The sequence below is a fragment of the Cervus elaphus genome, chromosome 22 (assembly GCF_910594005.1).
Source record: "Cervus elaphus chromosome 22, mCerEla1.1, whole genome shotgun sequence".
NCBI classification, from domain to species: Eukaryota; Metazoa; Chordata; class Mammalia; order Artiodactyla; family Cervidae; genus Cervus; species Cervus elaphus.
This window is the reverse complement of record NC_057836.1, coordinates 58,519,532-58,531,251: the sequence shown is the minus strand read 5'-3', so window position 1 is coordinate 58,531,251 and position 11,720 is coordinate 58,519,532. Positions and strand designations below refer to the sequence as shown.

The 11,720-nt window shown below is 41.8% G+C and overlaps 1 protein-coding gene across 1 annotated transcript in view; it reads right to left on the bottom strand.

The window, feature by feature from the left end:
• Window positions 1–3,802: 3,802 nt before the first annotated feature.
• The window catches only part of LTA4H (leukotriene A4 hydrolase), a 32,715-nt gene continuing 24,797 nt past the window's right edge, over window positions 3,803–11,720 (bottom strand). Inside the window, exons 15-19 of the mRNA XM_043881551.1 lie at window positions 10,655–10,709; window positions 8,069–8,164; window positions 5,518–5,600; window positions 4,761–4,865; window positions 3,803–4,093 (exon numbers count right to left, since the gene is read on the bottom strand). Coding sequence (XP_043737486.1) covers window positions 3,976–4,093; window positions 4,761–4,865; window positions 5,518–5,600; window positions 8,069–8,164; window positions 10,655–10,709 — 457 coding nt within the window. The 3' untranslated portion in view covers window positions 3,803–3,975. The remainder of the gene's footprint in view (window positions 4,094–4,760; window positions 4,866–5,517; window positions 5,601–8,068; window positions 8,165–10,654; window positions 10,710–11,720) is intronic.

Here is an 11,720-nt window from a genome sequence, read left to right as displayed (position 1 = left end):
CAGCCATAGGTCGGGCGCAGCTCCACCACTTACCAGTCTGGGGCAGTAAGTTATTGACCAGCCTGTGTTTCCTCATCCAGAAGCAAAGGGACTTATTTCCTCACTGCACTGTTTGCAGTATCTGTGCCTTGTATGTGCTAAGTTGCTGTGGTCGTGGCCGACTCTTTGTTGACCCCATGGAGCCCACCAGGCTCCTCTGTCCATGGGATTCTTCAGGCAAGAATACTGGGGTGCATTCCCATTTCCTACTCCAGAGGATCTTCCCGACCCAGGGATCGAACCTGGGTCTCATGTTTCCTGTATTGTTAGGCAGGTTCTTTACCACCAGGCCACCTGGGAATCCCTACCTGTGCTCAAATCCTGGCCCCGTCGTTTCCTGACTGTGTGACCTCTGGGCAAGAAACTTGACTTCTCTGGGCCTCAGTTTCTTCATCTACAAAATGGAGATGATAATAGTACCTATTTCAAAGGGCTTTTGGGAGGACTAAATGAGTTCATACATGTAAAGCTCTTAGAGCAGCACCTGGTACAATGGAAATGCTAGGAAATTGTCTGTGATGACTATCATTGAGACTTTTTAAAACAATATATTAAAAAAATATTTATTTGGCTACATCGTGTCTTATCTGAGGCACACGAGATCTTCATTGCATCATGAGTGATCATTCTTTGCTTGGCTAGATATTTCTTACTTCTTCAATCTCATTTTAGGCCTGCTCTTCTCCGGGAAGCATCCTCTGCACCCTTCAGTGGGGGTAGATGGCCCTTCTCTGGGCTGCTGTCCTTCTTCTTTAGCATTATATAGAAGTTTTTTTAATTGAAGCATGGTTGATTTACAGTGTTAATTATTGCTGGACAGCAAGCATGATTCAGTTGTATATACACATATATGTTCTTTCTAAAACGGTCTTTTCCATCATGGTTTATCACAGTGTGTTGACTATAGTTCCCTGTGCTATACCGTAGGAGCTTGTTGTTTATCCATACTATATGCAACAGCTTCCATCTGCCAGCCACAACCTCCTGCTCCCTCTCTCCCCCAACCACCTCCCCAGTAGCAACCACCAGTCTGTTCTCTGTGTCTGTGATTCTGTTTGTTTCATGGATAGGTTCATTTGTATCATATTTTAGATTCCACATGTAAGTGACATCATGTAGTACTCATCTTTCTCTTTTGGACTTACTTCACTTAGTACGATAATCTCTAGTTGCATCCATGCTGTTGCAAATGGCATTATTTCATTCTTTTTATGGCTAAGTAGTATTCTACTATATATATATGTTAAAGAAAGAAAGTGAAAGTTTGCTCAGTTGTGTCTGACTTTTTGCGACCCTGTGGACTGTAGCCTGCCAGGCTCCTCTGTCCTTGGAATTCTCCAGGCAAGAATACTGGAGTGGGTAGCCGTTCCCTTCTCCAGGGGATCTTCCCAACCCAGGGATCAAACCCATGTCTCCTGCATTGCAGGCAGATTCTTTACTGACTGAGCCAGCAGGGAAGTGCCTGTATATATGTACCACATCTTTATCCATTCATCTGTCGATGGACATTCAGATTGGTTCCATGTCTTGGCTATTGTGAATAGTGCTGCTATGAACACAGGGGTGCATGTATCTTTTTGAATAGTTTTGTCTGGATATACACCCAGGAGTGGGATTGCAGGATCATATGGAAGTTCTGTTTTTAGTTTTCTGAGAAGCCTCCGTACTATTCTCCACAGTGGATGCACCAACGTACATTCCCACATTGGATGATTCTCTCTTCTCCACGCTCAGAAATTACTTATTTTTGTTCACTCAGAAATTATGTGTGAACCCAGCCTGGTACAAAGACATTCACCATACACTTATTAGCTGAGTAAGTGTATGTTGAGCTGAGTAAGTGTATTTGCTGAGTACAAAGACATTCAACATACACTTATTGCTGCTGCTGCTGCTAAGTGGCTTCTGTCGTGTCCGACTCTGTGCGACCCCATAGACGGCAGCCCACCAGGCTCCTCTGTCCCTGGGATTCTCCAGGCAAGAACACTGGAGTGGGTTGCCATACACTTATTAGCTGAGTTAAATGTATGTTGAGCTGAGTAAGTGTATTAGCTGAATAAGCGTAGCTGCCACTGAGCTGACTCCAGGTAAATCCCTATGAACATTTGTCTTTAGCGCCCTCTACCTCCTCCATCACATCCTCCAAGACCACCCTCCTGCGTCCCTGGCCCCAATTCATGTTCAGTATCACTAATCAGTGTAACTGAAAAACGACATTAGCTTAGAGTATGGGGTATGCTTATAGATCAAGGGAAGACTTCTAAAGCATCATCTGGGTCCATGGATTTGCTCAAGTCCAATCACTTAGGGCTTCCCAGGTGGCCCCAGTGGTAAAGAATCTGCCTGCCAAAGCAGGAGATGCGTGTTCTATCCCTGGGGTTGGGAAGACCCCTTGGAGGAGGAAATGGCAACTCCAGTATTCCTGTCTGGAGAATCCCATGGACAGAGGAGCCTGGCAGGCTATAGTCCATGGTATTGCAGAGTCAGACACAACCGAGTGACTGAGCATGCACACAATCACATGGAAGGTAATTATATACCATGAATTTGAGCTGCACTCTCTCCTCTGATAGTCCCAGCATGGAGGTGAGTGAGAGCAGGACCTTGAAAAACAGAATCACACTGCAGAGTAGAAATGCCCAGAGGGAGAGGACCGTTGGGGAGAGTGAGAGCGGGAAGTCTCAGGATTACAAGAAGGGCCAAGGTGTTCGCTTCAATTTAAGACTTTCCCCCTCTTTTTACTTTCCCCCTCTTTTTAGCACTCTTGGAGGGTATTTCACAATGAAATACCCCCACCCACATTTATCCTTCAAGACACCATTCCTCTTTGCTAGAGTTTACTTGGCCACGGGTGGATCAAAGCCAGGTCAGAATCTCACCTGTGGGAATTTGGAATTAGGGCAGTCTCTCCACGTGGTAAGAGCTATCTGCAACAGCAAGGCTAGGGGTAGCCAGACTATACATTGGGGACCAGTTCAGTCCAGTCACTCAGTCGTGTCCGACTATTTGCAAATAGAAACGGAAGATAAGAGTATTGATGTTTCTCCAGTCCTGCTGCAGCGCCCTTCTGTCTGTCCTCAGATGCTGATAACCTCCCCTTACCTTGTATTCTTAAAATAATCCTTTTCCCTTTCTGATGTCTAGTCATCGGGGTTGCTGTCACTTACGATCAAAGCATCCTAACTAATATAACAGCACCCTAGGGCCTCATTACATTCATGGGGGAACTTTATTGCTCTCATTTGGATCAAGTTGTATTGTTTTTAATTCTTTCTCTGTGTTGTACGCTGCTTGTTGGTGGAGAATGTTAGCTGATCACTAAGGACATGAGGCAGGCTGAATAGATTGTCAGGTACACCTGAAGGAAGCAGCAGGGTATTCAGGTTGACCATCTGACCCTAACAGACAGGACAACAGGCCAGCAGGGGATCCAGGTGTGGGGAGCAGGGTGCTCCCACAAGTTTATACATTTTTGGTAAGGGAGTTGATCCTATGTCCACCAGCTGGGTGATGAGCAAATCTAACCAAGTATTCACGTGTAAGTTTATTTAAAAAGAAAAATCTTAATCATGCTGAATTTTTGGTGTATAGAAGACTCAAACTACAGCGCTTAAAATAAGAGGTAAATAATAATATGTTGACATGTCTATCTTGTGACCATATAGGGAGAAAATGAATATGAAATAATTGAAAAACCTGACATTTATAAATCAAAAGGTTAAGCTTTGCTAAAATTCAGTGTATAAAGAACACACTACCGGGGTGGAGCAGGGGGAGGTAGCTCAGCTTTATTTACGAAAAAAAAATCACTGACAAAACAATAAAAAGCCAAAACTGAAAAGACATTTTTAGTTACAATGTGAGCTGAAGTGTTGTATTTTCTTTAAGAATTTGATTTTAAAAGAGAAATATCTGCCATCAGCAATGTGCAGGTCCTTACTCCACTTTTAAATCTTTCCCCACAAGCATGGCAGTCACAGGGTGCATGGACGCCTTGTGCTCCTGGTAGGTACGGACGGCTTGATCATGGGATTTGTCAAAGGCAGCAAGGTCCCTGTGTTTAAAAAAAAAAGATAATGATTTGTTGACTTGTTTTGGCAAATCTTATTATGCTTGCAAAGCAAACAGATTAATAATAGATATGTCAGGTTATATTTTTTTCAGAATTCCTATCAAATTCATAGTCAAAATAATTTCACTGAGGTATTTTAAAATTGTATCTTGTGGCCAAGATAACAACTTTTTTTCAATTTTACCAAGCATTCCTTTATTATATGTCAAGCAACCTATTCTTCTACCTAATTACAATGTTTGAATTAAACAGGTTTGGCTTTACCTGCTTTAGCCTTCTTGCATTTAACTTCAGACACTTTTTTCTTGTCCTTCCCTACTCACCAGTGATCTTCTACTTGATTTTAAAGATCTTCCTGTGTATATAAGATTGCCTTCAATTTATTTCCTTTTCAGCAGCATCCAACCCTATTTGGCTGGCCCATAACAGATAATCTTCTTAAAAAGCTAACGAAATCATCTCAAATTTAAAACATTTAGAAGTGTTAACTCCTATCCCAAAATTATACCTATAATCTTTAACAAATTTAAAAATATTATTTTTAGATTGCACTTTGCAAAGTATCATAGCAACAACAAAAATATCTGTTTAAGATTTTTCTTTCTCATTCTTAATGTAAAGTCAAAGCCCAGTGAGACTTGGTTCTTACTTGAATAAGGGCCGTGTAAACTTCATCCTTCCTTGTTCAGTTGCCATTTTTAGAGCCAGAGGAATTGCTTCCTCCCATTTTGATTGAATGCAGAGTCGTAACCATCTAAAAGGAGGATTTTAGGGGGGTATGGGGTGGGAAATGAGGTGGAAACAGGATATGAGAAGCATATCTGAAAACTTTTGTAATGATAAATGATCCCATTATAGCTGTACTGTACACCACTTTATATTATGTCCTTATTCTGAGAATCTCAAATCCTTATATATATCATTCAATAATTGGAGAAGAGAAGGAAGAAGAGTGTGTTCTTGAAAAATACCATGTTTTAGAATTTGGATTATGTAGGTGCTCATGGGCCTAACATATGCAATTTCTGAAGGAATTAAACTTTGATTCAGGCTTATACTACCAAATTTAAATTAAGAAAGATGGACAGAATCAAAGATTTCTGACTGTTCCCATTTCAGAACCTGTTTGGTTAGCTGTGGAAGAGTGCCGATTTACCACTGGATCCTTAATTCTAATTTTTTTAAAGGCAAGAAAAGCTTACAGAAAATTCTAACAAAAATTAATACGATCATATTACAGACACTGCAATTATTCCTTAAAGACCATTATAAAATCTGTATACAGATGCACTAAGTTTAACAAGGATTTCTCGAGACTCATGTACGTCTCATCATGTGGCTTCCCCTTCCTCTGCCTGTTGGGCTAGCTTCCCACTTTCTCGCAGAAACAGGTGACAACGATGTACCTGAACCGTATTTCAGAGTTGTTAATGGCATTGAAGTTGTACACCGCTTGCATTCGCTGTATGTGCCCCAATGGGAGAGGTGCCTAGAGCAAAATAAAGGAGTATAATGTGTCATTTCCACAGGATTCCTTGGAAGAAAGGAGTAGGAGAGAAATTCTTAGCCAGACTAAAATCCTCAATAGTGTATAATATAGCAGTAAGTTAGATAAAAATAAACAAATGCACACTGAGATAAATTTTGTGCAAAACTTATTCTAAATACGGATGTCCTGCTAGGAGGCAGAGTGTCAGGCACTCAGTCGTGTCCGACTCTTTGCGACCCCGTGGACTTGTAGCCCACCAGGCTGCACAGAATTCTCCAGGCAAGAATACTGGAGTGGGTGGCCATTTCCTTCTGCAGGGGGCCTTCCTCACCCAGGTCTCCTGCGCTGCAGGCAGACCCTTTACCGCCTGAGCCACTGGGGAAACACTATAAGCCAAGGGTTAATTTAATTTGCAAGATACATGGAGAATTAAAAGAGAAGTACTCTCTTGAGGCTTTTGGATGTATATAAATACTAACTTTCAGACCCTTTCCAGAATCTTTCAAGTTCTTCCTTATACTTTACATATCTTAAATTTATTCTAGTCTCCAGATTCAATCACAGTTCATTTTCTTCCTCACTGAGTTCCCCCAGTGTTATCTTTGGATGTTTCCTCTGAAATCCCTTTTAAATTATCTATTTCCTTACAAAATAGCAGTTTTTAAATTTTTATCTTACAGACCCTTTTCAGAATCTGATGACTAATATGTACCCTTTCCTTAAGGGGAAAGTACATATGTAAACACAAACTTATGTGTACAGTTTCAGGGGGTGCATCAACTCTTGTGCCCAAACTGCGTGTCAGAGAGTGTGCTCAGTCGTGTCTGACTCTTTGCAACCTCACAGACTATAGCCCACGGGGCTCCTCTGTCTGTGGAGTCTTCCAGGCAAGAGAACTGGAACGGGTTGCCCTTTCCTCCTCCAGGGGATCGTCCCAACCCAGGGATCAAACCCACACCTCTTCCATCTCCTGCACTGGCAGGCGGATTCTTTACCACTGTGCCATCTGGGAAGCCCCTGTGCCCAGGTTAACCCGCCCTAAAGGAGAACAGTCTGGGTGAAGGAGAGAAAGAAGAGTTCAGTTCGGTCAAGCGGAGAGTCTGTGGTGTCTGCAAGATGCAGGCTGAGGAACCGTGAGATAGTTGGTAACTCTCTGCTCCAGCCATGACTTTATCTTATAGAACCTCACTCCCTCATTAACCATCTCTGCTCTCACTGACTGCCATACCCTTCCCGAATTGTTTGTTCAGCTAAGCTCCAAGTCAAGCCAGGCTGGCCAGCTTTAAGGTCTTGTCCCAAGTGGCCTTCCTCTCCTCGTGTTAGATGTGCCTGCTCCCCAGTCATCCCATCATTTCTCTTTTCACAGGGCCAGGAGCCAGGGCAGGAGGGACTACAGAAGTGTGTGATGATGGCTTCATGCACTAAAAAAATGCTCTAAAGCCCCTGTTGATGTAAAAGGCTATTCCTCATCTTGTATCAATTCCACAGGAAATTCTGTTCAAAAAGTCTCCATCCCTCTCAAGGTCCTTAGACCTAAGAGTTCCCTGTCTTATAATAAGAAAGACCTCACTGTCTCCCACTCAACATACAACATCTCCTCTCAGCTATGCATATTCATTTAATCCCCTGGCTTTGAAACTGTCAAATCTGCCTGGAAGTCTTCCTGTTAACCCCTAATCCAGTGAGTCCCCAAACCCCCTGCTCCATCCCGGGATCTCCTTCTCCTTGTCCTTTTCTTTCCCTTCCCACCAGCTCCCTCCCTCCTGTCCTGGGCTCCTTCGAGTCTCCCAACGAACTTCACTGCCCGCATTCCTCATTCCATCCAGCCTCCCCAGCATCAGGAGAAAAGTCGTCATAATCACCATTGCATCAGATGAGTCACCGTTAAAAATGTGAAATCCTTTGCTCTTGTCTAGAATCGCATCTAACATTCCTAGCTTGGCATTCAAGACTTGTCATGTCAGGTCCCAGCAGCCTTTCTCACGTTCTCTCCATTAACTTCTTTCCCAAACCCACAGTTTCCTCCTCCTGCAACACCGGCCACTCTTGTCATGTCCTGCTCCTTCCGACTTGAATTTCTACCTCCCTGCTGACTCTGTTCTGCTCAGATCAGTCCCCAGCCCCCCCCAAATCCTTCCTGATTGCCCCAGTTGGAAGGGAATCCTTCTTCCCCTTTTTCACAAATGACACCTAAAATTCCTCCTTTTACTCCTAAATTTTGCACATGTGACCTTTCCTAGTAGCTTATAAACTTTTTTGAGGACACAAGATATTTCTTTCTTACATACTTTTATATTCAGCACTGTATTAAACATATTAAACATAGCAGGCATTCAACCAACAAATGTTTTTAAGTACGCAAATGAATTTTAACAAATCATTTTTTCTGTTAGTTTCCACATTAATATTTTTCCAATGCTGTGCCTTTATGCCCATTTTAATTTCTAATATTTTGAGTTAGTACTTACACTCTGGAGCATCTGTGCTAAAAATTCATTCACTTGATGGGAAGAGAAGTCTTTTAGGTCTGCTGAGCTGAATGAATTTAAATCATCATCTTTGGCCTGAAATAAATGTTGCCTGATTATTTACATTCATGTACAACTCAACAAAATGTATTGGCTTATCTGACATAAAAGTTAAGAAAGAGAAATACAAGGATACATAAGATTATAAAAAAAAAAAGCATTAGCTATTTTAAATCATTCTGAGATGGCATCAGTATAAGCTAAAGAGCTGATATGATTCCTAGATCTATATTACATAAGAAAAACTAGACTGTTAAGAGTGGAGGAAACTTTTGACATCCTCTGCCATTTGCATTATACAGATTTCCAAAGTAAAGAAACACTGCAAAATACATGGCAGGTAATTTACAGGCCAATTAAAAAATGTGGGTAAAAAATCAAATTGCATATTCTTTAAAATACCACACTAAGGAACACGTAAGGCCACAAACAGATCCTTCCCTTCATCTCCACATATTCTCTTTTCCCCTGCTTAAATCTTGGAAACTGTCTAAGGAAAAAAAAGTGGTTCTGTACTTTTCAATTTGGGATTCACTGTGATTTATCTTTGAGGAAATGATTAAGGAATATGAATAAAGATTATCAAAATGGGTACTTTTAGAATCTTTTAAAATAGTTTCAAATTATTTTAAACTAGGGTTTCTTTTAAAAGAAATATATGCAAAGTTTTGGAAAAAAAAATCAAATAGGACCAAATGAAAAATTCCTCTGCTTTTGCTCCCTGTCTCTAAGTCCCACTCCTCAGAAACCTGTATTAAATAAATAAATAAATAAATAATTTTTTAAAAAAGGAAAAAAAAAAGAAACCTATATTAATAGTCCCTTGTATTTCTCTGGTTTACAAGAACTATTAATATAGGTTTCTTGGGAACCCTCTTACACTGTTGGTGGGAATGCAAACTAGTATAGCCGCTATGGAGAACAGTGTGGAGATTCCTTAAAAAACTGGAAATAGAACTGCCATATGACCCAGCAATCCCACTCCTGGGCATACACACCGAGAAAACCAGATCTGAAAGAGATACGTGTACCCCAATGTTCATCGCAGCACTGTTTATAATAGCCAGGACATGGAAGCAACCTAGATGCCCATCAGCAGACGAATGGATAAGGAAGCTGTGGTACATATACACCATGGAATATTACTCAGCCATTAAAAAGAATTCATTTGAATCAGTTCTAATGAGGTGGATGAAACTGGAGCCCATTATACAGAGTGAAGAAAGCCAGAAAGAAAAACACCAATAGAGTATACTAACGCATATATATGGAATTTAGAAAGATGGTAACGATAACCCTATATGCAAGACAGAAAAAGAGACACAGATGTATAGAACAGACTTTTGGACTCTATGGGAGAAGGCGAGGGTGGGATGATCTGAGAGAACAGCATCGAAACATGTAGAAACATGTGAAACAGATCGCCAGCCCAGGTTGGATGCATGAGACAAGTGCTCGGGGCTGGTGCACTGGGAAGACCCAGAGGGATGGGATGGGGAGGGAGGCGGGAGGGGGGATCAGGATGGGGAACACATGTAAATCCATGGCTGATTCATGTCAATGTATGGCAAAAACCACTACAATACTGTAAAGTAATTAGCCTCCAACTAATAAAAATAATTGGGTAAAAAAAAAGAAAAAAAAAAGGTCCCTGTATATCCCGCCAGAAAATTTAATGTATGCATAAACATCTTTGTTAGAAACATTATTTTATAGCTTCCTCCCCTTCAAAATGCCCTTAATATCAGAACGTCTTCCCTTTTTAGAAACTTACCTCAATATTAGAAGTAACAGATGTCATTCTTTGCTTAAAACATGTAAATTTAAACTATCGAGGACATACTCATTAGTGGTAAAAACATAAAGCGCAGGGGAAAGATAAAGCCAAAACTGACGGTCACGGTCACACGGCAAGGCCAGGCGGGCCGAGCGGAGAATGAGACGTGGAGGCGCTGACGGCGGAGGTACCTATGTGCGCAGTCAGCCTGCTGCTCTGACAGGAGCTGCTGAATTTTATATTTTCTTATGTTCATATTTTATTTAAAACCAGAGCATCTTTGTCATGGTTTCTTGTTCTGTTTTCCTGATTTGCCTTACTCCTGATCTGGTTTCTCTTCCTTTTTCTGGCTCTCCCTTGGTTCTCCTAATACCTGGAGCTTTCTACTCCTCTCTTACACTCCATTCCCGAACTTTGGGGGAAACGATGCCTCCCGATCTTTCTTCTAAGGGCCCCTTTATTCATCGTTCCCAAAAATCATTTCCCCTCCCCTAAGAGGCCTATATTCCCCTTTCCCTTTTAAGATCAAGAAAAATCAGAACCAATACCATCAACATCCATTTGTTTTCCCCTCAAATTTAACTTTGCACACCGGGGGCTGGTATATATTATTCTGGACAAACCAGACTGAATGAATAGCCTTTCCGAGCACATGAGTTCATAAGTAAAGCACCACTCCCCCAGTTCATTGAGTAGAGACATATTTGTACAATTCGAAAAGGAGGCAAAAACCATGCATTACTACTCACAGTGATCCATCTTTGACTCAAGGCAATGCAAGCATTTGTCAGGGTCATATCATAACTGCAACGATGAAAAAAACATTAGAGCTTATATTTTATACAAAGCCACCTGCTTTTGCATCAATGCCGTTCTGAAGTTATAGAACATACTTAAATCTCAAAGTTCTTTTGAAAATAACGCCAGAGTGCTGGCAATAGGAAATCTTCTACCTGATTTAAATATGACTGATACCCTCTAAGAACACAGAAATCCAAGTAGATACCAAATTAATGAAACACTGGATTTTTTTTTAATGTATCATTATTGTCTGTGCTGGGTCTTTGTTGCCACACGAGGGCTTTCTCTCACTGCAGCAGGCAGGGGCTGCTTTCCATTGCTGTGTGTGGTCTTCTCCTTGTGGTACGCAGGCTTCTCTGCGCAGTGGCCTCTCTTGCTGCGGGGCACAAGCTCTAGAGCTTGGGTTCAGTCCATGTGGCGCACTGGCTTACTTGCCCTGAGGCGTGTGGGATCAAACCGCTGTCCCTTGCATTTCAAGGCGGATTCTTAACCCCTGGGCCACCAGGGAAGCCCCAACACGGGATTATGCATTGGAGAGAATGCCAAAACATCTTAGCAGAGACAGTCACACGCTTCAGTAGCATGTGCTGAAGGGGCTGGGCGGGGCTGGGCTGAGCATGTTCAGTGTTTTCTGATGGCAGGAGCAGTTGTGGGTACACACGACAACATGGCAAATACCACAAGGTCCTTGCTGTCGTGGATTTTACCTCCCATGGTTCCAACCATCTAATCATCCACCAGATCTGCCAGTAACTGCTATGTGACAGGCACTGTTCTAGATGATGGGGAAATAATGGTGACACCCTTGGGAGACTCCGAAATCTCGTGATTTTGTTCCTTTCTTTTCAGAGGAAAGCAGAATCAACGAGCCCTGACCATTAAGCAAAGCAACTTAGAGTTAAGGTTTATGTGTTCTCAGCTTGGAAAACAAATCATGCATTTTGCAACAATGGAAGAGGCCATGTCATGTGTGTGAAATTCTTGTAAAACATCTCTCTTCATTTGTAAGTCTTG